This window comes from Mustela erminea, chromosome X, assembly GCF_009829155.1.
Source record: "Mustela erminea isolate mMusErm1 chromosome X, mMusErm1.Pri, whole genome shotgun sequence".
NCBI classification, from domain to species: domain Eukaryota; kingdom Metazoa; phylum Chordata; class Mammalia; order Carnivora; family Mustelidae; genus Mustela; species Mustela erminea.
In genome coordinates, this window is record NC_045635.1 from 51,577,913 (window position 1) to 51,605,857 (window position 27,945).

The following is a 27,945-nucleotide window of genomic DNA, read 5'->3' on the forward strand; positions in this document are numbered from 1 at the left end:
CAACAAAGCATTTTGAATATTACATAAACAGGTGATAAAGCAGTTGCAGAGTTTGAGAAAATTAAACCCAGTTTTGAAAGATGTTCTACAGCCTTATATACTACAGAAAAATCATTTACAAAAGGAAGAGTAAATTCATGATGCAAAGTTCATTATTTTCTTCATTTGAGAAATAGCCCTAACCATCCAAGCCTTTAGTAGCCACCACTCTAATTAGTTAGCAGACATCAATGAGGAAGCAAGACCTACACCAGCAAAAGACTGAGTCACTGAAAGCTCAGATGACAGCAGTTTTTTACCCAAAAAAGTATTTCAATTAAGATACCTACACTTTTAGATATAACATTATTTCACACTTAGTAGAGTATAGTATAAATATAACTTTTATAGGCACTGGAAAATTAAAAAAATATTTGACTCTCATTACTGTAATGTTCACTTTATTGTGGTGGTTTGAAACTAAACCTGCAACACCTCTGAGTAACGCTTGTATGTGGAATGAGAATAAAAGGAAGGAAGGAAGGAAGAAAGTAGAGAGGGAGGGAGGTAAGGAAGAAGGAGGGAGAGAAGGCAGGCAGGAAGGAAGGAAAGTAGGAAGGGAGGCAGGCAGGCAACCAAGCTCAAGCTGTGTATACAGAGAACAGACTGGTGGTTGCCAGAGAAGGAGTTAGAGGAAGGGAGATGTAGAGGAAGAATGAATTTTTGTTGTTGTTGTTAAGTTTAAATAAATTTTTTAAAATGAAATAAAATAGAATAAAATAAAACCCAACAATAAGTGAATAGAAAAAATAAAAGGGAAATTAAGGTCACTCTTTGAACCAGGGATGTTAAACAAACAATTTCAAAGTAAAGAGATTATTTGGATTATCTGAATACACCTAAACCCAGAAGACAAGAGAGGAAGAGTGGGTAATAGAGCTGGCATCATAAGAACCCACTGACCTTTGCTGGGTTCAATTTTCAAGAAAAAGGCCACAAACCTAGAAATTCTTTCTAAAGCTGGAAAAGACAAGAAAATGGATTCTCCCTTACAGGTTTCAAAGATAAATGTAGCTGGTGAGATGCACTGTGGCTTCTGATCTGCAGAACTGTATGATAATAAGTATGTGCTGTTTCAAGCCTTTAGGTTTGGGTTAACTTGGTACAGAACCAATATGAAATCTTTAAAATATTTTATTGTCCTCAGCAAAATGATCTAAAATTTTGAAAAATCAACCACACAAGTGATTCAATTGTATTTTAATCTTCCAAATGCATTTTGATAGTGATTTATCAGCATATTATACATTTAGAAAGAAATTAATATTTTAAAATTCAAAAAGAAGCTACATAAACAACACTTCAGAAAGGTCAATGGTAAAATGTGTGAGGAGAGAGATAATTTATTAATTAACGAATTTATTATTCATTCTTTACTAGACATGAATTTATTATATTTGATACTCAACCACAGACTACTAGCATTCTGATTTAGTTTATTATTACATCTAAGTTAAAGGATTTGTGCATAATACATGTACTAAATTTTGATATTATATAGCTGTCTAGCAACTTCTATTTTCCTGCTAAGATATGTGTGAATTTATTCTCTTTGATATTGAAGAAAATCTATAGTGAGATCCAGTTTTCTTTAAAAAAATTTTTTTAGAGATATAGCTTATTATTCATGGACTCTGGACTAGAAACAAATTCAAATAGATTCAGCATTCAGATCAATTGCAGCATATATATTTTTAGGCGATAACATTTTATTAAAAAGTTTTCTGAAAGAGCTTAGAAAAAAATAACACTTGAAGAATAATACCAATTCATATGAATTAATAAAAAGAAAGCCTAAACTTGTTAGGATATTTCATTCATATGAATTAATAAAAAGAAAGCCTAGGGCGCCTGGGTGGCTCAGTGGGTTAAGCCGCTGTCTTCAGCTCAGGTCATGATCTCAGGGTCCTGGGATCGAGGCCCGCATCGGGCTATTGCTCAGCAGGGAGACTGCTTCCCTCTCTCTCTCTCTGCCTGCTTCTCAGTGTACTTGTGATTTCTCTCTGTCAAATAAATAAATAAAATCTTGAAAAAAAAAAAAAAGAAGAAAGCCTAAACTTGTTAGGATAAACATGGAAATGGTTTATTTTTATAATATACTCCAAATTAATTCACTGTTCTAATGCTTGTTATTCAGTCTTAATATATATCAATATTGTTTGCTGATATTAGCTTAAATTTATCAAATTATGTATTAATTATGTATTAATCAGTGGCAAAAGTTGCCTGCTTGTTCCAACTTATAAAACACATTATTCTTCTTATTAAACACATACATTTACTTAATATTTACTAATATTTACTTAATAATAAATTAATAATAAATGATAAATCATTGACAAAACTTCCTTTGAAAAAACTAAAATGATGGTCTAGTGTTATCTAACAGGGTCCAAATTTGATCTTGTGGCTTCCATAATATTTTCAGCATTCTTTATATTAAACAACCCATCAATTTCACTTTTTAAAAATCCTATTAGGAGAGAAAACATGTTTCTCTTATTTTTTGTTTGTTTCTTTGTTTATTACAGTTAAGCCTTTGCTACCAGTAAGTTGCAATCTTTAAACACTGACTGATCAGAATAAAAAAAATACAGGAACAAGGACATGTACAGAAGCTTCGTGAAGACCCTTGAAGAAATTACAGTTGACCTTTGAACAATTTGGATATGAACTGCATGGGTCCTCTAATAGGTGGATTTCTTTTTTTTTTTTTTTTGATTACAAATACAGTACTGCAAATGTATTTTTCTTACAATTTAATAAGAATATTTTCCAGCTTATTTTATTATAAGAATACAGTATATAACACATATAGAAAATACGTGTTAATACATTATGTTATTGGTAAAGCTTCTGACCAGCAGTAGACTATTAGTAGTTAAGATTTGGTGGGAGTCAAAAGCTGTATGTAAATTTTCGACTGTGTGGGGTGGGGTATGGGTTCTCTTAACCCCCACATTGCTCAAAAATTACCTGGATTTACATCTGGAAATTTAAATAACTTTGAAGTTTTAATAGAATGAGGTATGTGTCACTGCTAAAAGCATTGTATCTTGGTTCTTGACAACCACACAATAAAGAATTAGAGATCAATGCCCAAAGTGAAAGCAGAAGGCAGGTTTATTAAAGCAACAGCACACTATCTAAGGGAGAGCAGGTGGTATTCCATGAGGTGGAGCTGGCCCTTACTTTGTTTTGGGATTGGATATTTCTTGGTCTTTTTGAAGTGGGAGGAGCTTCGACATGCAGTGGAGTGATCTCTAATGGAGGCTGCTTCCAATCATTTGGGGGACTCCTACCACAGGTTGGGAAGAGGAGTTGTTGTCATTTTTATTTTATTTTTTTCAGGGTTCCAAAATTCATTGTTTATGCACCACACCCAGTGCTCCATGCAATATGTGCGCTCCATAACACCCATTAACAGGCGTACCCAACCCTCTGCCCCCTCCCCTCAAAACTCTCAGTTTGTTTCTCAGAGTCCACAGTCTCTCATGGTTTGTCTCCCCCTCCAATTTCCCCCAACTCACTTCTCCTCTTGATCACCCAGTGTCTTCCGTGTTATTCTTTATGCTCCATAATTAAGTGAAACCATATGAAAATTGACAATCTCTGCTTGATTTATTTCACTCAGGATAATCTCCTCCAGTCCCATCCATGTTGATACAAAAGTTGGGTATCCTTCCTTTCAGAAGGAAGTATAATACTCCATTGTAAAAATGGATCATATCTTCTTTATCCGTTCATCCATTGAAGGTCATCTTGATTCTTTCCAAAGTTTAATGACTGTGGCCATTGCTGCTATAAACATTAGGGTACAGATGTCCCTTCTTTTCACTGCATCTGTATCTTAGGGGTAAATACTCAGTAGTGCAATTGCAGGGTCATAGGGTAGCTCTAATTTTAATTTCTTAAGGAGTCTCTACACTGTATCCCAAAGTAGCTGCGTTAACTGGCATTCTCACCAATAGTGTAAGAGGGTTCCCCATTCTCCACATCCTCTCCAACACTTGTTGTTTATTGCCTTGTTAATTTTGGCCATTCTAACTGTGTAAGGTGGTATCTCAATGTGCTTTTGATTTGAATCTCCCTGATGGCTAATGATGATGAACATTTTTTCATGCATCTGTTTGCCATTTGTATGTCTTCTTTGGAGAAGTGTCTGTTCATGTCTTCTGCCCATTTTTTGACATGATTATCTGTTTTGTGTGTGTTGAGTTTGAGGAGTTCTTTATAGATCTTGGATATCAGCCCTTTATCTGTAATGTCATTTGTGAAAATCTTCTCCCATTCCGTGGGTTGTCTCTTCATTTTGTTGACTGTTTCCTTTGCTGTGCAGAAACTTTTGATCTTGATGAAGTCCCAAAAGTTCATTTTTGCTTTTGTTTCCTTTGTCTTTGGGGACATGTCTTGAAAGAATTTGCTGTGGCCAGTGTCCAAGAGGTTACTGCCTATGTTCTCCTCTAGGATTTTGATAGATTCCTGCCTCACGTTGAGGTCTTTTGTCCATTTCAAATTTATCTTTATGTATGGTATAAGAGAATGGTTGAGTTTCATTCTTCCATATATAGCTGTCCAATTTTTCCAGCACCATTGATTGAAGAGGCTGTCTTTTTTCCACTGTATAATTTTCTCTGCTTTGTCAAAGATTTTTTGACCATAGAGTTGATGGTCCATATCTGGGCACTCTACTCTGTTCCACTGGTCTACATGTCTGTTTTTATGCCAGTATCATGCTGTCTTGGTGAACACAGCTTTGTAGTAAAGCTTGAAATTAGGCAACATGATGCCCCCAGTTTTGCTTTTTCTTTTTCAACATTCCCTTAGCATTTCAGGGTCTCTTCTGGTTCCATACAAATTGTTTGGAATTGTTCGTTGTTGTTTGTTCCAGCTCTTTGAAAAGTTCCAGTGGAATTTTAATCAGGATAGCACTGAAAGTATAGATGGCTCTAGGCAGTATAGACATTTTCACAATGTTTATTCTTCCAATCCATGCATGTGGAATGATCTTCATTCTTTTTGTGTCTTCTTCAGTTTCTTTCATGAGTACTCTGTAGTTCCTCAAGTACAGATCCTTTACCTCTTTGGTTACGTTTATTCCAAGGTATTTTATGGTTCTTGGTGCTATAGGAAATGGAATCAATTCTCTAATTTCCCTTTCTATGGAAATCAACTGATTTCTGTACATTAATTTTGTATCCTGCCACATTACTGAATTGCTGTTATGACTTCTAGTAGTTGGGGGGTGGAGTCTTTTGGGTTTTCTATATAAAGTATCATATCATCTGCAAAGAGAGAGAGAGTTTGACTTATTTTTTGCCAATTCAAATACCTTTTATTTCTTTGTGTTGTCTGATTGTTGTTTCTAGGACTTTTAGTACTGTGTTGAATAACAGGGTTTAGAGTGGACAGGTTTTGTCGTGTTCCTGATTTCAATTGGTAGGCTGTCAGCTTTTCCCGTTTGAGGATGATATTCACTGTGGGTTTTTCATAGATAGATTTTATGAAGTTGAGGAATGTTCCCTCTATCCCTGTACTTTGAAGTGTTTTAATCATGAGTGGATGCTGTATCTTGCCAAATGCTTTTTCTGCATCAATTGAGAGGACCATGTGGTTATTCTCTCTTCTTTTATTGATTTGTTCTATCACATTTACTGATTTCTGAATGTTGAACTACGCTTGCATCCCATAGATAAATCCCACCTGGTCATGGTGGATAATATTTTTAGTGTACTATTGGATTCTATTAGCTAGGATCTTGTTGAGAATCTTGGCATCCATATTCATCAGGGGTATTGGTCTGAAATTCTCCTTTTGGATAGTGTCTTTGCCTGGCTTGGGGATCAGAGTAATGCTGGCTTCATAGAAAGAGTCTGGAAGTTTTCCTTCTGTTTCTATTTTTGGAAGCAGCTTCAGAAGAATAGGTGTTATTTCTTCTTTGAAAGTTTAGTAGAATTCTCCAGGGAATTCACCAGGTCCTGGGCTCTTGTTTTTTGGGAGGTCTTTGATGACTGCTTCGATCTCCTAACTAGATATTGGTCTATTCAGGTTGTCAATTTCTTCCTGATTCAGTTTTGGAAGTTTATAGGTTCCTAGGAATGCATCTATTTTGTACTTATTGTCATATAACTGTTACAACTGTTGATAATAATTTCTGATGATTGTTTCTATTTCCTTGCTATTAGTCATGATCTTTCCCTTTTCATTCATAATTTTATTAATTTGGGTATTCTCTCTTTTCTTTTGGATTAGTTTGGCCAGTAGTTTATCAATCTTATTGATTCTTTCACAATTCAGCTTCTAGTTTCATTGATGTGTTCTACTGTATCTCTAGTTTCTATCTCATTGATCTCTGCTTTAATCTTGATTATTTCCCTTCTTGCATGTGGGTTTGGCTTAATTTGTTGTTGATTCTCCAGGTCTTTAAGGTGTAAAGAAAGCTGGTTTATTCTGGAGTTTTCAATTTTTTTGAGGGAGCCTGGTGGGAAGAGTTGTTTTTTACCTTAAAAGGTTTGTTCTGGAACCATCATGGCAACTCTTTTCCATGGGGATGGCAATGCAAATGCATTATGATAGATCTAGGGGATACTCTGGGGTAGAGGTAGAAGAGGAGAGAACATTTTCAGTACCAGTGTCTCCTGGTTTGTTAGGCCCAGGGTCTCAGAAGTCACAAAGTCGGGAGGTTGTGCCCTCAGTCTTCTAATGTGTAACCCATTTCTCACCATCCTTGCCTCTAACTCATCTCTCACTGCCCACACATTCAGATATAGTGGAATATTGCTTGACAAAATATTAATTGCCAAATAACAGTAGTTGGAGAATAAGAAAAATGCAGGCACCTGATTATATAATATTACTTAAATAAAATACGTTTTTATAAGTGCTATTGGAAGTAAATTCCTCAATACTTTAATCACACAGAATGATGGTGATGAGGGAGCAGGAGGCTGGCTGAGGACAAAGCAAAAGCTGGCGCCATGCACCCCCTCTTCACCCGCTCCCCTCCATATGTGTAGCATTCCTCAGGCACCCCTGATCGCCATAAAATGATAAATAGTTAACTTGCAGGGATCGCAATCCTGCAGAACAGGAATCTCCCTTGCCCTACAAGATGTCCTAGAGACCTAAACAGGGAGGTTACCTTATCAATAGCACAAATTTCCAGAGGCAAATAACTCTTGGTTCCTGAAGCCCTAATGTCCCCCTCCCACCATAAACTGGAGGAGACTGGGGTAGAAGGCAATGTAAATGATAGCCGGATCATAATGCCCCACCAAGAATCTCCCAATTATCTTGATGTTAATGCCTGACCTAAGGACGACATTGATCAAGCCATAAGGGCAAAGACTCCCCCCGGCACCTTGTAGGCCCTCCCTAGCATGTGAGAACTCTGTCGAAATCTCCCATTCCTTCACCACCTTCCCCCAACCGTGGGGTATATAACATGCCTACCCTCGAAACCCGGGGCAGCAGCTCTTCCTGCCCATGGGTCCTGTCCCTGTGCTTTAATAAACCACCATTTTGCACCAATGACGTCTTAAGAATTCTTTCTTTAGTCGTCGGCTCCGAACCTCCTCACCCCACCGAACCTGACTTAGGTTCTGGGACTTCATCAATGGAATCCTAGATTTTTTTTTCTTGTATTTACTAAGAAAATGATCATGCCTCAAGTATATTAAAATGGAATAGGGAAAATTAAAAATTGTTTTAAGTTGATTTGCGTGTGTTGTGCGTATGTGAGAGAGAAAGTGAGAGAGAAAGAGAAAAAGAGAAAAAGAGAAAGGGAAAGACAGAGAGGTGGCTGCAGTGAATTGATGAGTTGCGGGATAGATTTTAAAGTTTTGTCTTTTGCTTTCTACATTTCCTTTTCCTTAGGTTCAAGAGAACAATCAGTAATATCTCAGATGCCTGCTGGTAACATAAGCAGAAAGAGTTAGAGGTTCCCAGAAAATTAAAGATGAGATATAGTTTTCCTGACATAAGAAAAGTCATTGTTTGTCCCCAGCTATTTTCAATGATCTATACACCACCTGTGTACTTGCCCAAGCACACTTCTTGCAAAGCTTCCTGGGAGGTTCTTACAAAGAAATGCAAAAACCTCACTAGTTAAGGATTTTGAGGGAACAAGGCAATGGGAAAACTAACAGTCACCACCAGACCAGGAAATAGCCTAAGCTATTGAGACAATGAATCAGTGGTAAAACTCCTAGTGCTATTTCAAAAGTAATCAAGGTCTTGCATTCCTTGTCCCAGAAAATGAGCCCAAGACCCCATCTAGTTTATATCTGCTCTTGAGGCCTGCAGAGTCCCTTTCCCTTGTCCAACAGTTACCTCTGCTTTATTCTAACGTTGACGTTTCTGCTCTCGGTGGAATACAAGCTTCATTCAGGTGAACATGCAATACATATTGCACAAATACATATGTGGATGTGCATGCATCCACAACCTTATGACCAACCATACACGGGATAATAAAACTCTCCCTTCTGAATATTCATCTTAAATACTAAATAAAAATCTCTCTCCTGTTCAAACAGTCAAGGCTTTGGAACTTACTCCCTGTGATCTCCTTGTATGTTGTAAACAAAGATTCCTTTGTTTGACAACTCCACCTGTTTCTGTGATTCACCAAAGACTGACCTCAGTTAGTTCAGTTACTGTGATGGCTTTCACTACTTTGATTCTACCTCTGCAAGTCTCCAAATTTAACTATTTTTTTCTCCCAATTCCACATGTTCTTGGCTTTAAACTGCAACTCTGAAGAGATGATTTGCTTGTTTAAAAAAAAAATCAAGAAAAGGGAATAGTAGTCAACATTGTTACTTGGAACTTCCTGCCCTAAGGGGCTCTCCTGTTGTTTTTCTTTGACTTCCTGGACTAAAACGACAGAAATTTGGCAATACATCACTCCCCAATCCAGATTACTGACAGAACAGTTTATACTCTTAGAAAAACATTAGTTTAAAAGATCACATAATTAAATACTTAAGCATGTAGTGTAATATTGCGGTTTACAAGAAATATATTTTGGTCATCTGAATATTTGGTTTTCAAGCATGGCTACTGACTCACAGCTCCTAAAACTCTTGGAATTTCCTGTGATAAGGGTGAGAGAGGTGTGTTTTGTTATGTTAATGAAGTGACCTTCAGACCTCACTCAAGGGCAAGGGCTGTTTGCCTGAAGGACCAACCACTTGGTGAAAGCCTTTATAACTTTTTGCCCAACATGCCTCCCCTTCCCCCCAATTCAGGATTATCTGGGGAAGGAAAAGGAGCTGGAGATTAGATCAGCAAATGACAATGATTTAGTCAGTCGTGACTATGTCATGAAGCCTCCACAGAAAACCTGAAAGGACTGGGTTCAGAAAGCTTTTAGTGTGTTAAATGTATGAAAAGGCAGGAAGAGTGGCAGTCTTACAGAAGGTAATAGAAGCTCTGTGCCCATTCTCCATACCTTGCCCTGTGTACTTCTTTATCTAGCTATTGATTTAAATCCTCTATTATATCTTTTAATAAGCTGGCAAATATAAATTAAGTATTTTTCTGAGTTTTGTGAGTCCCTGTAGCAAATTAAAAGGATGTAAGACCTCCAACCTGTAGTTGCTCAGTCACAAGCACAGGTAATATCCTGGGGCCTACAGTGAGACTGGCATCTGAGGTGTGGTTGGAGATAGTCTTGGAGGACTGATCCCTTCACTGATGAACTCTTACGCTATGTTCAGGTAGATAGTGTCAGAATTTAGTTGAATTCTTGGAGACCCTGCTGTTGTCTGAAAATTATTTGGCATTGTTGGTATGATGTCCTAAAACCCAAAAAGATATAGCTACCTCAAAATAAGAATAAGGTTGACAGCTTATATATAATAAGTGAGTATATCAGGGATTTAAAATATATCCAATAAATAGTGTAAGGAAATAAGGAAAGATTTTGAAATAAAAACAAGAATAAGAACCTAGTGGTACTAATAGATTAAATATATGTAATCTAGTTGAATTAAGAATACAATGGATAGAATACGTAATGGGTTCGATAGAGATAAGAAGTCACTTAAGGATATAGTCATCTGGATACCAGCAAAGCATTAAAATTATCAATATAAAAGAGGTGTAAGATGTAGGTGATGTGTGTGGAACAAAAGCTAGAGAAAAAATTAGATTTCCTTACTACTCATAGCCTGTTGACAAGTCCTTGAAGTTCCTCTGGGGACTCAGCTGCTTCCATGTGGACACATCCACTCAGGGCAAAAAGCATTCTTAGTCCACCCCCCAGGATACTGAAAATCTACTTTCACATGTAAAAATTACTTTGGAAACTTCTTTATCTCTACTCCCCACCCCTGCCCTCAAGATATACATTGGCAATCATCTCCCAAGCATATACCCACTGATACACATCAGAAGAGTCTCTTCCCTGAGTTTTTACTAAATAGTAATAAATGACCTTTCCCTGACAATAGCTAGCCCCCTCAAGGTCCTGGAAACCTTGTTTATAAAATACCTTGGAGGCTTGTGCTATCCCTAACCTCCTCCCAAATTGAAAGTATATAATCAGCCACTCTTCATGACCCCCTCTCTCTCTACTCCAAATAAATAAATAAATATTTTTTAAATAAAATAAAATAAATGACTTTTTTTAAATGAAAGAAGAAAAAAGGAAAGAAATATTTGAATATTAATGTACATCTATTTCTCAAGCATAAAATAGTCAAGACACTGGATTAAAACTTACATACAAGAAAAGAAAGAAAATATTCATAACTATAGTTGACTCTATGAATCCCAAACTAGGGCATACATACCAAAGACAAAAAAAAATCATAAGTGTTAGAGAGGAAAAAAATAATTCATTAATAAAGAAACAAGAATCAGACTGACAGAAAATTTTTAAATAACATCAGATATAAAGAAGAATGAAGTAATAGCTTTATTATCTTGAAAAAAATAATCACAGATGTAAACTTTTAGATCCTTATAAAATGTCATTGGAATAGGAAGGCATAATAAAAAAAAATATTTTCAGGAATACAGCCACAGATAATTTGCCTTAATTTGTGTAGGCAGCACTTAAATACTAATATTATTTTAACAATTAAAATGTACTCTATGACCTATAGTGTGGGGGAAAAGAGGATGACCAAGTCATCTTGAAATAATTCAGTCTTATGAAAAAAGTAAAAAGATAGAAAAAAGACTTGAAGAAAAGAGAGATAAAACATAGTCATAATAAAAAAATAAATAAATAAACAACTGGAGTGCCTGGGTGACTTAGTCGGTTCAAGTGTCTGCTTTCAGCTCAGGTCATGATCCCAGGGTCCTGGTATTGAGCCCTGCATCAGGCTCCCTGCTCAGTGGAGAGTCTGCTTCTCCCTCCCATTGAGAAAAAAATTTTTTACTTATTTATTTGAGAGAGATAATCTTTACATTTTACTTATTTATTTGAGAGAGAGAGAAAAGAAAAACATGCACACAGCAGAGGGAGTAACAGAGGGAGAGGGAGAAGCACCCCACTGAGCAGGGAACCTCCTGTGGGGCTCTATCCCAGGACCCGGGTATTATGACCTGAGCTATAGGTAGACACTTAACTGACTCAGCCACTCAGGTACCCCAATGAATACAATCTTAAATAATAATAATAATAATAATAATAATAATAATAGTAATAATAAAGAAATAATATTTCAGATAGTATGATTTTTTTAATGTAAGACTTGGTATAAAAACAGGATGACATACTTGTCTAATTATAGCAAAAGACTTTGATAAGTTTAGATGCAGTAGTACGTAAAAAATTTAACTTCTTTCATTAACTGATAATTTAATTAGATTAAATTAAGAGACATCAAAATTTAGAGAATCTAATAGTCCTGATCTATTAATAAATGTAGCCATCCTGACCCCAAAACAATAGTCTTCAGTAAGTATATAAGCATAAGTTGAACATTTACACAAACAGGCCATTATTTAGGCCAGAAGTATATGCCAATAAATTCCTAGAGTTAAATATCAGGCTATATTTTCCAAGAATAAGGCAATAAAATTAGAAAACAATGACCAAAATATTAAATTCATATAATTGGAAGTTAACTTCATACCTAAAAGAAATAATACAGCTAATTCAGAAATTTTTAGAATTACAGTACTTTGGTAATATCAACTCTCAAAATGAGTAACGGACAGGTGGGGCTAGGGAGGAAGAGATCGATAGGAAACTTTGTGAACAGGCTCTCAGAAATCCCCAAAATGTGATGTGGGAAAACCAGAGTAAGAGATAAATTGGACCACCCTACCCCAGGGAAGAACACCCTGATCTAGGCATGTGGGATGGAGGACCACCCTGCCCTAGGTGTATGGGGTGGGTCATGTGGGGTGGGTGTCTCTATGATAATCACCTGTAACCAAAAAAGAATAATCAGACCCTAAAAAGGAGGTAAGCCATTGAAGGAGTTATTGATAGAGATGTTAAAAGGATTAAAGTTGCCTGGTTACCTTTTTATAAAAAATAAACCCTGAAGGCACTCATTGTTAACTGTGTGGGGACCTCTCTTAGTTGTGAGAGCTTTTTCTATATATTCACTTGATAAACTTCTATCACTTACTCACTCTCCATTGCCCACGAGATTCATTCTTTGAGTCCAAGAGACAAGAACCTAGCTCTCCCACATCATTCCCTAGAGTTAAGTATCAGGCTATATTTTCCAATGATAAGGCAATAAAACTAGAATATAATGACCAAAATATCAAGTCCATGTAACTGGAAGTTAACTTTATACCTAAAAAGAAATAATACAGCTAATTCAGAAATATTTAGAATTACTGTACTATGGTAATATCATTTGTGAAAATAAGTGACAATAATTAAAGGTATTAAGGAAATCTAAAGGTTTAATTTTATTAATTCAAAAGAAAAACAAAACAATACAACAAAAACACCAAAGCATAAAACAAAAAAACAAAACAAAACAAAACAAAAGAATATAAAGGCAAAACCTAAGAACGACAGCAGTAATAACAAAATATTATAGAAACAAACAAATTTTTGGAATAGATTAATAAAAAAGATTTGACCAATGAGTACTGGTCAGGAATACTCAGAGATGATGAAGATAAAATAAAATACCAAATGAAATGTATAAAAACTAAATTATAGACCTAAGAGACTGATTAAAAATGCTTCTAGAAAAAGAGTCTAATTTTAAGACAATAAAATTAATAGCACCATAGAGAAAACTGTATTTGTGACATAGGGGATCAATTAGAGATGATAAAGTATTTCCTTAAATATCAAAGATAACAATTAGACTCAGTGGCTCAGTCAGCTAAGCCTCTGCCTTCACCTCAGATCATGATCCCAAGGCCCTGAGACTGAGCTTGACTCCCTGCTTGGTGCGGAACCTGCTTCTTCTTTTCCCTCTCCCTCTGCAGCTTCCCCTGCTTGTGCTTGCTCTCTCTCTCTCTCTCTCTCTCTCAATAAATAAAATTTTAAAAGTTAAAAAAATTTAAAAAATAAGCATCAAAGATAAATCCATAAGGTAAAAATATTTATTAACTTGATTAATAAATTTATATTAAAATTAAATATTTCCTTGCAATTAAGTACAGTGTGGAGAAAAAGTTAATAGACAACTGACATAGGAATGAACAATACTTAAAATATTTAAAACTGACAAGGAATTATTAGATTTAGACTCCATGATGATCTCTATGTATGTGCATATAAAACACCTTAAAATACTTTGTAGGAATGTGCTACAGGAAATTAAAGAGACAGGGAGATAAAGGGGGAAAAAATAGCTCAACTTGAAATGACTAGTTGGTTGCCACTGTGTTTTATTTACATTTTCCACCACTTTTTTGGTCAATGAAATTATTTTACATGTATCTATTATTATTTGTAGGACATGTTACACTAATATCATTATTAATGAAGTTGAGAATAAGAATATGATGCCTCATTTCATCATAATTGTTAAAAATGATCCCTGAATCTGGTAAATGCAGGAAACCAGAAACAGAAATAGTAATTAGCACCAGTTCAAAAGCTTGTCCACCTGGAACCCATAAGAATATCCAACTAGATCCTGAAAATAATGAGTGATTTGAGGAAACGGGACAGGGATATAGATTTCCAGATGCTTTTTACTTATAATGGCAATAGCAACTTAGACAATGTAATGGAAAAAAATCTATTAAAAATCTATTAATCTATTAATTGGAAAATTATTAAAAAAATATAAACCATAAGCCAATGAACTTGGGAAAATTATGAAGAATCTACATAAACATAAAAAGAAACAATATGTATTTGCCAAGGCACATTCACATTTTTAAAAATAAGTTAAAAGGTGAACAATATGCCATAATACATATATCAATGTTTTTCATAGAAGTTTAGTATAAAAAATAAACATTTTAAATAATTTATTTGGAAATTGATGTCACATATCTGAAAAACTTGGAAGAAGAAATGGATAACCATGACTAAACAAATGTAGCAGAAAAATGATTTAAATAATAGATAAAAGCTATTCAAAAATGCAGTGAATATTGGCCAAAGCTTAGAAAAATTGATAAAATATAAAATGTAAAATGAATTCATAAATGAAAAATAGAATCCCATTAAATCTAATTTGGAAAGAACTAATAATTTTTTTTTGCCTGAATCTGCTCTGCCTTTCATTAGGTGGGACACTGACCAAGCCCACTCAGCTCCTCTCTCATGCCCAGTAATAGTAAAGTCAGGGACATTAATTACTTCTGGGATGAATTTTAACCACTGTGGATAGGATGCAGAAGCCAGTGGGTTAAACAGATTCTTTCTTGTTTCAGGAAAATAATTCTGAGATGTATTCTGTGCATTAGGATTGATGCTCAGTTGTCCACAATCATAATCCACTCAGTCTGAACTCATATATGTTTCTCCTGGACCACTTAGCTCTTCTCATTCTCTCCTCTTCCACGTGATCAAATCCCAAAATAATTATTTAGGTTGTGTATGCAAGTCCTGATTTTGAAGGGAAACTCAGTTACAGAAAGAGATGAAAATAAAGATACAGGGAAAAAAATGGTGCACTTGGGTGACTCAATTAGATAAGCATCTGACTCTTGATTTCAGCTCAGGTTGTTATCTCAGGGCGATGAGATGAAGCCCCTATAGGCTCTGTGCTGGGCAAGGAGGTTGCTTAAGATTCTCTCTTCTTACCCCTTTCCTTCCACCCCTCACCTCCCACACTGTCTTTCTCTTAAATAATAAGCACTGCTAAACTATCTTAGATTCTGTACCTTCTCTCCAGCCATGAACCTATCACTGTCTTTAACTCTTGAAAACTTCATTAGACAAATTAATGTGGTGAAGGAAGCAATATGAGAAAGCCTATTAATCTGATGAGCATGGAACTGAACAAACCCTATAGATACTTTCCCTTTGACTTCTAGCCTATCAATACCTACAGTGAGTCACATACACTCAAGATTATTGTTTTTATTGTATACTTCATATATTCATTAATTTTTGACTCATTATCATTTTGTTGAAGTGTTAAACTATGGTAATAAACAAACTTTTAATTAACTTTTCCTCCTATGATACAAATATAACTTGCACTTGAGCTTTAGCTAATTTCATTTTCTAAAATTGCCAAAACAAAATGATCAAGGTTTCTAGATTTTTTACTGTATTTTCTACTATATAATATTGTTCTATCTCTTCTGTATAAAGAAAATGAATGCTTGGGGCTCTTGGGTGGCTCAGTGCGTTAAAGCCTCTGCCTTCTGCTCAGGTCATGATCCCAGAGTCCTGGGATAGAGCCCCACATCAGGCTTTCTGCTCAGCAGGGAGCCTGCTTCCCTTCCTTTCTCTCTGCCTGCCTCTCTGTCTACTTGTGATCTCTGTCTGTCAAATAAATAAATAAAATCTTAAAAAAAAAGAAAATGAATGCTTGATAACTAAATGAATGCTTTACTGAGCAAATTAAATATGGCAATAGCATTTTATTTTATCATGCTTTACATATTAAACTATAATATTATATCACTGGTCTACAAATAATCTACTCACATAGTCATTTGGAAGCTTTTAGCAAAAGAATTCTTCCTCCTGATTGTAGTATAAAAGCCACAGAAATATATAGAAGACTCCTAGGATAGAAAGTTAAATCCAGTTATCTGTGATGCCTTGAGTAGGACCTGACCTATGTATGTCCTGGGATGCACTAGTAACTGTTACATGTGATAGGATTATATTTAATATATACAGTTTCATTTACTTCACAAAGGAGATATAAATTTGAGAATAAAATATTTGATGAATCTATAAAGTCTGTATCTATTTGTAACCAATGTGGTAGAATTAAGATGTTAATTTGAAAAAAAAATTTCATTGAACACATACACATATTCAATTGTTTTTATATATATAAACAGCATTATTTATTTATGTAAATAAATGCATTGTCAGTAAAATCCATTTACTTATCAATCATAAGGGTAATTTTAAGTACTAAGAATAAGAAATATGTGAAAAGATAAGTGTTCAAGAGTGCAGTTTGTGGTAATTAATACAATATGATAGGCTCATAAAAAAGATATATTACTTGAACTTAAAAGCTTCTATAATTAAGCGATGACCACTTGAAATTTGTAATTAGTCTTGCTGCAGTTTTTTCTTGCACTTACTGCCCTTCCCCAGAAGTTCATTAAGAATTTCTGTGAATGTCCTTATGTTTAATCTCATTCATGGATTCCACTGCTGCTCACAAAACAAAGCCAAAAAGAGAGGTAACTCTATGTGGCACTCCATCCACAAGCAGTACATTCATAAATAATTAAAAAGCTCTCTGCTTCATTTGTTACCCATTCAGCTGATAATTTAAATGAGTAGCTGAGGCCATTTTATCAGCACTTTTAATAGAATGCACTCAGAAACTTCACAGGGAGGGCGCCTGGGTGGCTCAGTCGTTGGGCCTCTGCCTTCGGCTTGGGTCATGATCCCGGGGTTCTGGGATCGAGCCCCACATGGGCTCCCTGGTCGGTGGGGAGCCTGCTTCTCCCTCTCCCACTGTCCCTGCTTGTGTTCCCTCTCTCGCTATGTGTCTCTCTGTGAAATAAGTAAATAAAATCTTTAAAAAAAAAAAAAAAAAGAAACTTCACAGGGTTATTTAAGAAGAAATGTTCCTGTGTTAAGGTTTTTATTTTTTTTAAATCAACAAAATAATTTTCAAATATTAAAAGCAAATGTCTCCTTTACCTCCAAGTTTCCTTGCTATGTCCAAATTATAAATAAATACATTACAATCGTATTTTGACTAGTAGATAAAAACAACTGTTTTGAAACTGTCTGTGGGTTGAGTGTCCGGGTTAACTTGTATAAATATCGGAACTCAATGTATTTAGACTTTATTAGATGGTTTTTTTAATTAGACTATTTAAAAATACATGCTCAGATAATGACTTAACATTATTTAATTCATTTTAATAAATAAATAATTTATTTAATTACTTTTAAATATTTATTTATTAAATTAATGATTTAATATTTAATAATCTAAATTCGAAATATTTTAAATTCTAAAAAATATTTATTTAATTAAATTGATATATTTAATATAAATATTTAATAAATTATTTAATCATTATTATAATTATGATATACATTATGTATTGTGTAATAATTGCATTTAAATAAATAAATAAATGCATTATTTACATTATTTTATTTTATTTTATTTTATTTAGTTGACAAAGAGAGGGAGAACGCAAGCAAAGGGAGCTGCAGGCAGAGGGAGAGGGAGAAGTAGGCTCCCAGCTGAGCAGAAAGTTCAACCTGGGATTCCATCCCACGACCCTGGGATCACCACCTGAGTCGAAGGCAGATGCTTAACTGACTGAGCCATCCAGATGCCCAAGGCTTTGTATTCTTAGCTTCTAAATATTGATGCTGCTTCATCTCTGGAGTTAGTAAATTGATGTTGAGAATTCATATCGAAGAATTGATAGTAGCTGCTAAACAGAAACATGTAATTTAGGGGAAAAAAAAGAACAGAAGGAAGAGAAAGGCCAAAAGTCAAAAGCACATTAATATAAAATTTAATTAGATAAATAAAGCTGATATTCCTAAAGGGGGCTAATAAAAGAGCTGCAAAGAGCTGATAGGATTAGGAAAATTGTCCACTCCTGGTCATTTCATAATTTTAAACTATTCCTTATTAATAAATATACTTAGTTCCAGAAACACAACCACATAAGGACATTTCCACCAAGTTTCCTCTAACAGCATTTACAAATTAGACGTTCAAACAATGTAGTTCGTTACATGTTGCATCTGTATCTTAAAGTTTAAACACTTTCTGTGACACATTTTCTAACAATTAAAAATATATATATATATATATAGAAACCTTATCCCTAAATGGAAATATATATATATATATATGTATATATATATATATATATATATAAACCTTATCCCTAAATGAAACCTTATCCCTAAATCCTTTCTTTGTTTATTAGCTTAAATAGGTAAATTAACAACAACAACAACAAATGCTAATATTATAGAGGTAGGAACAATTTACCTTTTCATTAATTGCATTTTCTAAAAATTCCTATTTTATTTTTTTCTCAAGTCTGTCATAATAATTTTCTAAATCTCCTGCCTTATTCAATTTTTTTCTTTTAGTGGAAATCTCTATTTCATATTTATTTTCTCTTCCTCCACTCTTTGCTCTAATAATTCAATGTATTCTTAGATTTTCTGTTTTTCTCTTTATCCAGATATATCTTTTCTTTCTTTCTTTTTTTTTTTTAATAATTTGATTTGCTGGCATTTCACATCAGTACATGCTTTCTTATGGATGTTTGAAATGTCTGTGGAACTACTAGAAGAATAAACATTTTTACCTTTAAGAAGTTTACAGTCTAGAGTGCCTGGGTGGCTCAGTTGGTTAAGTGTCTGCCTTCAGCTTAGGTCATGATGCCAGGGTACTAGGATCCAGTCCTGCATCAGCTGCCTGCTCAACAAGGAGTCTGGTTCTTCTTCTCCCTCTGCCCCTCCCCGCCCACTCTCTCTCTCTCTCTAATAAATAAATAAAATCTTAAAAAAAAGACTTACTGAAATCTGAGACTGAATTACTAAATTCAGTCTTAATATAAGACAGCTAAATAAAACAATGATCACAACTGGAAAATTTAGTCAGATCATGGTTTAACATTTTTGGTTGACACAGGACCTCTTTCAGTAACAACTTTCCCTAAATATCAATTTCTTTTTAAGGCAAAAATTTTGACAAGAAATTCAGATCCTTCTCATCATTTTCATATCAATTTAATGTGACATCCTCGGAGTATATAATCAAATATGTAATTATTCTATCTGTTGCCTTGTATATTGCCTGTATCTTTTTCAGACTCAAAGTTCCATTGAGGTAGAGTTTTTTTGTTTTTTTTTTTTAAAGCAGAGATTTTTAAGTGTTTGATATATACAAGATGCTTAATAAGTGTTTACAAAACCTATGTATTTCAGAAGCCTTAAACAGGCTTTAAAATAATGTAGGTGATATTAGTAGTCATATCAAACAATTTGTAGGTTTCAGTCATGTAAATAACTACGTTTCTCAGAGACAGAGAAACATACAAATGATCTGGGTCCAGTAGGATAATGCTAGCATGTGTTGTAAATTCTCTTATATGACCTTATTCTTGCAAGAATTGGTTATGTGGCAGAAAAAAAGGTATCACTATCTTATACTTTATTATTTAAAGAGATTTATGGAAGTTGTTAATTTCTTACACTACCCCTTTGTTTCAGTGGACCCAATTTCCGTGGTAATGGTGAGAGGAAAGTAGGCAATTTAGGCAGCAGCAAAAATCTCCTACAAGGCACTATAAAATAAGGCTTGTTCTAGATCATGGGTCTGTCCAAAGGGGAATGTTAAGGGGTAGGATGGATGATGGATGCATTGTGGACTTATAACTATAAGATCAATACTGTTATGCCCCAATAATGGGTCTATGATTATAGGAGCGAGACTGATGTAAAGCGAAGGTCAAGCAAAGCTTTATTTCATGCCAAGCATCAAGAATCTAACCGAACGTTCGGGGCCACACCTCTTACGAGAGAAGGCAACCCTTCTCTGTTTCACAGTCTAGCTTTTAAGGGCAAAGGCCATGCAGTCAGGCCTGGCCACGCACAGGTGACCAATGAGATTTTAACACACACAGGAAACTCCACAGTGAGGCTAGGTGACCAATTGAGGTTCAATTTACCCTAGTATAGACATTTGACCCAGCCTATTACACCTTGATTAGGATTGGTGCCAAAAAGGTTCCCAAAGGGTGTAGGAGTGGGGCATACTCCTTAGTATCTAGGGAGACAAAATGCAAACACCGCCCCCCACCCCCACCCCCACCCCCGCTGATTGATGTCTCCACCTGGCCTGACCCACCCTTGTATATGGGCTTTGTTACCTGGAGCTGATTTCCAGGACTTGTTTTTAAGTGAATCTCCTGGGGGAAGGGGAGCAAGGACAGTTTAAGGGTTAACCTCAATGAAAGCCTCTTGCTAAAATATAAAAATATAAAATAGGTCCTTACATTACAACAACTCAGTAGGGAAAGTCCCAGTGTGGTGATAAAAGAAGTGATGTAACTTGCATTGCACATTTTATTTTTAAAATGTGTAAGTTGTATTTTTCCCTGCCATGACATCATACTTTATCTTCATCTCTGTCTACTAGTTTAAAACTAGTTAAACAAACTCAACAATTTTTTTAAAAAATATTTTATTTATTTATTTGAGAGCAAAAGCCAGAGAGAGAGAGAGAGAGAGAGAGAGAGAGCATGAGCAATATGGGGCTCGATCCCAGGACTCTTGAGATCATGATCTGAGCCAAAGGCAGACACTTAACTGACTGAGCAAATGAGACTCCCACAAACTCAACAATTTTATAAAATTTTTATTTGTCGGGGTGCCTGGCTGGATCAGTCAGTAAAACATGTAACTCTTGATCTTGGGGTTGTACGTTTGAAATCCACCTTGGGTGTAGAGGTTGTTTAAAAATAAAATCTTTAAAAAAATTTTTTTTCATTTTTTTATTTAAGCCATTGTATGGCAGTGTTGATCACTATATTGTACACCTGAAACTAATATTAACCTTATTTTAACTAACTGGAATTTAAATAAAAACTTTAAAAATAAAATAAAAATAATAATAATAAAAATAAAAAAGAGGAAAAATTATTTGGCAGGCAATTTTCTTAATTGCATTATTATTTATTATTATCATAGTGTGTGTGTGTTGGTGGGAAGTGGCTGGTATTACAGTGAGTTCCATATCTGTGTTACACTGAGGTCCATGTCTGTAGTCAGTCTTTTTTTTTTCTTTTAATTTATTTTCAGTGATCCAAAATTCATTGTTTAAGCACCACACCCAGTGCTTCATGCAATAAATTCCCTCCTTAATACCCACCACTGGGCTCACCTAACCACCTGCCACCCTCCTCTTCAAAACCCTCAGTTTGTTTCTCAGAGTCCACAGTCTCTCATGGTTTGTCTCTCCCTCCGATTTCCCCCAGCACACTTCTCTCCATCTCCCAGTGTCCTCCACGTTATTCCTTATGTATTGAGTCTTATAAAATCTTTTATTTCTTTCCCTATTCTGCTTTGCATATGCTTACCTTAGATGTTAAAATGTTATAAACCTCTCCTGCCTGGTCCATTTTCTCTCTCTGCTTTCATGATTTCTCATGCTCTCCCTGCCAACCCCACATGCCTTACAATATCTGGATATGACTAATTTCTTCCTTTATTCTACTACTTTATTCTACTCTGCCATATGGTTGCCCTTCCCTCTTCTGTACCATAACTTCTATCCCCTGCATTTGTACTTTAACAATACCTAATTCTTTTCACTACATCTGTATCTTTGAGGTCAATACTCAGTAGTGCAATTGCAGGGTCATAGGCTAGCTCTATTTTACTGAAAAGAAGGGCCTATGCACCCCAGTGTTCATAGCAGCAATGTCCACAATAGCCATTCTGTTGAAAGAGCCAAGATCCCCTTCAACAAACAAACGGATAAAGAAGATGTGATCTATGTATACAATGGAATATCACTCAGCCATCAGAAAGGATGAATACCCAACTTTTGCATCAACATGGATGGGACTGGAGGAGATTATGCTAAGTGAAATAAGTCAAGCAGAGAAAGTCAATCATCATATGATTTCACTTATTTGTGGAACCTAAGGAATAGCATGGAGGACATTAGGAGAAGGAAAGGAAAAATGAAGTGCGGGAATTGGAGGCGGAAACGAAACGTGAAAAACTATGGACTCCAAGAAAGAAACTGAGGGTTTTAAAGATGAGAAGGGTGTGGGGATGGGTGAGCCTGGTGATGGGTATTAAGGAGGGCACATATTGCATGGGGCACTGGGTGTTTTACACAAACAATGAATCATGGAACACTACTTCAAAAACTAATGATGTAGGGCTGGCGCCCGCCCACCCGGCGGCGGCCGCCAAGTGCCTCTGGGCGCTGCGTGCCGCGCCCGCCGCTCCGCGCGCTGCAGGCTCGGGCCGCTGCTCCGGCTGAGGCGCGGCGGCGGCGGCGGCGGCGGCGAGCGCGCCGAGCAGCCGGGACGGGCGCGCCGGGAGCCGGGGCGCCGCCGCCGCTGGGCCCCGGGCGCATGGCTGCGGCTTGGCCGGGCGGCGCCGCACACCTGAGGCGGGGCGCGGGGCGCGGCGCGGGCGGCGCTGTCAGGGCCGCGGCTCCCGGGCCCGAGCCGCGCTCGCCGGGACCAGCCGGGCAGTGATTTGCGGGGCGAGCTCACCTTCAGCCATGGCCCGGGCAGCCTAGCGGGGCCCGGCCGCCGCCCCCCCGCCTGCCCCGGCTCCCCTTCCCCGCCTCCCCCCCACCCCCACCCCTCCCCTCGGCGCCGCATCCCGCCGGCCTCGCCGCCCGGCCCGCGCCGGGCAACCGCCCTCGCCCGGAGCCCGCCCTCGCTCCTGCCCGCGTCCCCCGCCGGCGCCGCCGCGGGAAGCGGCTCCCCCTCCCCTTCCTCCGCGTCCTCCTCCCCCTCGCCCCGCCGGGGCCGCTTGTTGCACAGCCCCGCGGCCTGCGGGAGCCGCTCGGCCCGGCCCGGCCCCGCGCCCGCACCCCCTTCCGCTCGCCCCCGGGCCCGCACCCCAGCCCGGCCGGTGAGACCCCGGCCCGACCCCGCCGCCCGCACAAAATGTCGGCCCGGACGCCATTGCCGACGGTGAACGAGCGGGACACGGAGAACCATACATCCGTGGATGGATACACTGAACCGCATATCCCGCCTACCAAATCAAGTAGCAGACAGAACATCCCACGGTGTAGAAACTCCATTACGTCAGCAACAGACGAACAGCCTCACATTGGAAATTATCGTTTACAAAAAACAATAGGGAAGGGAAATTTTGCCAAAGTGAAATTGGCAAGACATGTTCTAACTGGTAGAGAGGTTGCTGTGAAAATAATAGACAAAACTCAGCTAAATCCTACCAGTCTACAAAAGCTGTTTCGAGAAGTACGAATAATGAAGATATTGAATCATCCTAATATAGTAAAATTGTTTGAAGTTATTGAAACAGAGAAGACCCTCTATTTAGTCATGGAGTACGCGAGTGGGGGTGAAGTATTTGATTACTTAGTTGCCCATGGAAGAATGAAAGAAAAAGAGGCCCGTGCAAAATTTAGGCAGATTGTGTCTGCTGTACAGTATTGCCATCAAAAGTGCATTGTTCACCGTGATCTTAAGGCTGAAAACCTTCTCCTTGATGCTGATATGAACATTAAAATTGCTGACTTTGGTTTTAGTAATGAATTTACAGTCGGGAACAAATTGGACACATTTTGTGGAAGCCCGCCCTACGCTGCCCCTGAGCTTTTCCAAGGAAAGAAGTACGATGGGCCTGAGGTGGACGTGTGGAGCCTCGGTGTCATTCTCTATACACTCGTCAGTGGCTCCCTTCCCTTTGATGGCCAGAATCTGAAGGAACTGCGGGAGCGAGTCCTGCTAGGGAAGTACCGCATTCCCTTCTACATGTCCACTGACTGTGAAAATCTTCTGAAGAAATTACTGGTGCTGAATACAATAAAGAGAGGCAGCTTAGAACAAATAATGAAAGATCGGTGGATGAATGTTGGTCATGAGGAAGAAGAGCTAAAGCCATATACTGAGCCTGAACCAGATTTCAATGACACGAAAAGAATAGACATCATGGTCACCATGGGTTTCGCTCGAGATGAGATAAATGACGCCTTAATAAATCAGAAATATGATGAAATTATGGCTACTTATATTCTTCTAGGTAGAAAACCACCTGAATTTGAAGGTGGTGAATCATTGTCCAGCGGAAGCTTGTGTCCGAGGTCACGGCCCAGCAGTGACCTGAACAACAGCAGCCTTCAGTCCCCGGCTCACCTGAAGGTCCAGCGGAGCATCTCCGCAAACCAGAAGCAGCGGCGTTTCAGCGATCATGCTGGTCCATCCATTCCCCCTGCCGTATCATATACCAAAAGGCCTCAGGCTAACAGCGTGGAGAGTGACCAGAAAGAGGAGTGGGATAAAGACCTAGCTCGCAAACTCGGCAGCACCACGGTAGGGTCAAAGAGCGAGATGACTGCGAGCCCTCTGGCGGGGCCGGAAAGGAAAAAGTCTTCAACGGTTCCAAGTAGCAATGTATATCCGGGAGGTAGCATGGCAAGAAGGAACACGTATGTCTGCGAGAGGACCACAGATCAGTACGCGGCACTGCAGAATGGAAAGGACAGCAGCCTTACGGAGATGTCCGCCAGTAGCATATCCTCTGCAGGCTCTGCTGTGGCTCCCACCATCCCCTCAGCACGACCCCGCCACCAGAAGTCCATGTCCACTTGTGGCCATCCTATTAAAGTCACACTGCCAACCATTAAAGACGGCTCTGAAGCTTACCGGCCCGGTGCGACACAGAGAGTGCCTGCCGCCTCCCCCTCTGCTCACAGTATTAGCGCCAGCACCCCGGACCGCACCCGCTTCCCCCGGGGCAGCTCAAGCCGCAGCACTTTCCACGGGGAGCAGCTGCGGGAGCGTCGCAGCGCCGCCTACAACGGGCCACCCGCCTCCCCCTCGCACGAGCCCGGAGCCTTCGCACACGCCAGGAGGGGGACATCCACGGGTATAATAAGCAAAATCACATCCAAATTCGTTCGCAGGGATCCCAGTGAAGGCGAAGCCAGTGGCCGCACAGACACCTCAAGAAGTACGTCAGGGGAACCAAAAGAAAGAGACAAGGAAGAGGGTAAAGATTCTAAGCCACGTTCTCTGCGTTTCACGTGGAGTATGAAGACCACCAGTTCAATGGACCCCAATGACATGATGAGAGAAATCCGGAAAGTGTTAGATGCAAATAACTGTGATTATGAACAAGAAGAGAGGTTTTTGCTTTTCTGTGTCCACGGAGATGCCAGACAGGACAGCCTCGTGCAGTGGGAGATGGAGGTCTGCAAGTTGCCGCGCCTGTCACTGAACGGGGTCCGCTTCACGCGAATATCGGGGACATCTATTGCCTTTAAGAACATCGCATCTAAAATAGCAAATGAGCTTAAGCTGTAAAGAAACTCAAATTTACAGGATCAGGGAAGATACATTCACATATGAGGTACAGTTTTGAATGTATTGGTAATGCCTAACGTGATCGGCCTGTGAGTCTCCCACGCTCCCCCACCATGTAGAAATCGCCCTTCATGCAATAAGGACATCCATAGTTAGGGACTGGACGGCTAGAGTCCGCGTGAAGTATACTAAATATCTGTAGCTAAAAAAGTAGGTTCACATGTACAGGTAAGTATATTGTGTATTTCTGTTCATTTTTCTGTTCATAGAGTTGTATAATAAAACAGATGATTGCTTAAAGAAAAAAAAAATGATGTATTGTATGGTAACTAACATAACATAATTTAAAAAAAAAGGAGGGGGACAATACCTAACACTCAATCTTTGCTAGTTTCTTGTTTACCTCCTTTTAAGAGTAAGCTCATTAGTGGTTTTTTGTTTGTTTGTTTGTTTGTTTTGTCTCAACTAAAAGAAGAAAAATAATACACATTATTTTGAAAACTTTTTGAACAGTGTACAAACCTTAGTCAAGTCCACAATGTCTCATCTCTTCTTCCTCCTAACATGGCTAAGTTGAAAAACCCTTGATCTGGGAAAAGATCATTCTCCTGCTGCCTTGTGTAAGATTTTGGCTTTAGCTTAGATTATCCTTTCTTTCCTTTTCTGAAAATAAGTTGAAAATATTAATAGCCTCAGTTTCTTCTTCCAAAATATGACTGCTTCTTTACCAAGTGCAAAAGCAACCCATTTTGACCATAGTAAACAGCTTGGACCTACTTTTTTGGCTCACTGTTTTAGTGAGACAAGTGGAGTGAAGATGACACACCATTTCCAAATGTATTAATAATTGGTAGACCATACTTCTAAATTGAAGTTTTGTTGTCATTAAACTACCACCAGACTCGCTATAATTACAGAGGTAAATTCTTTATATTTACTATATTTGAAATTACCATATAATACCAAAATAAAATTATGATTATGTGAAGAGTCTGGAATATTAAGAAGATGACTTTGAAGTTATTGCTTATCTAAATGAAATTTCCCATTTTATAATCTTGTATAAGCTTCCGTTGTCATTTCCTATTTAAAATCTATTAGAAGGCACTCTTATTTTCCCTTAAGTGGGAAGTCAAATGTGGAACAAATTCATCCCAAAGGAACTGATTCTATATTCCACTGAAGACCAGGTGGCTTCCATGTGGCATTTTGCCTCTTGCATATTGTTCATCTCCTACAACAAATGGGGGTATGCTCTTTAGTAAACTAATTCAACTCAATTAGAGACATTGTCTTCAAGGGATAACATCATAGAGACTAGAATCAGAATCATACTTTTGGGAAAATTGGGCCCAGGTTTTTTTTGTTTTGTTTTGTTTTGTTTTAAGATTTTATTTATTTATTTGACAGACAGAGACCACAAGTAGGCAGAGAGGCAGAGAGAGAGGGGGAAGCAGGCTCCCTGCTGAACAGAGAGCCTGATGTGGAGCTCGATCCCAGGACCCTGAGATCATGGCCTGAGCCGAAGGCAGAGGCTTAACCCACTGAGCCACCCAGGCGCCTCTGGGCCCAGGTTTTGATGGCTTCTTTCCTCAATCTTATAAAACCTATTTGAACTCTACTGGATGCCAGAACTGCTTAAAAATATTTGGTCCCTTGTAATTTTATCCTTCCAGTATTCAATGCACCTGATCCATGTAATATCCTATAGTATTTTTGTCAAATGAAGACTCTCAAAGTGTGTTTCTTGGGAGACACTTTTCAATTGGTTGCTTACATTTCTGCATTTATTATTTGTTCTAGACCATCCTTTGAAGATGGTTGTATTGAATAGACTTGGAAGACAGAAATAGTATTTCTTTTTTTTTTAACTTAACCTGTTGTGTTTGCAAATATTATCTGCCTCTGTTTTGATTCTTCTTGTGGGAACTGAGGCTCAGAACTGATATATAACTCCCAACCCTACACACACACACACACACACACACACACACACACACACACAAATACTGTTAATATTCTGGCTACCTCTATTGCTGTGAATAATAAACTATATTATTTCTGAACCATGAGTCTGCGTCTTCTATCAACACCCAAGAAACCATGGCAGACTCATACACCAGCTTTCAAATAAGGGAAAATAATCTCAGATGCTTTATATTTTTTGATAGTGTTACCTACTTCTGAACATATGACTGAACACATATAAAGCTGGAGCCATGACCATTTAGAGCTTCTTCTGTGGAAGAACTATGCATTCACTAGTAAACAAAAGTAGTTTCATGTTTTGTT

General features: G+C 37.8%; 1 protein-coding gene across 2 annotated transcripts; it reads left to right on the top strand.

Moving 5' to 3' along the window:
* Positions 1-23,197: 23,197 nt before the first annotated feature.
* On the top strand, positions 23,198-25,949 carry LOC116582463 (serine/threonine-protein kinase MARK1-like). Of its 2 annotated transcripts, XM_032329880.1 has the most exons (2): positions 23,198-25,253; positions 25,299-25,949. In XM_032329880.1, exons 1-2 carry the CDS (start codon positions 23,266-23,268, stop codon positions 25,651-25,653), a joined length of 2,343 nt encoding a protein of 780 aa, XP_032185771.1. In that variant the 5' UTR covers positions 23,198-23,265; the 3' UTR covers positions 25,654-25,949. The 2 variants fall into 2 exon arrangements, with proteins under 2 accessions (XP_032185771.1, XP_032185770.1); XM_032329879.1 differs by having other exon boundaries at positions 23,198-25,949.
* Positions 25,950-27,945: the final 1,996 nt, after the last annotated feature.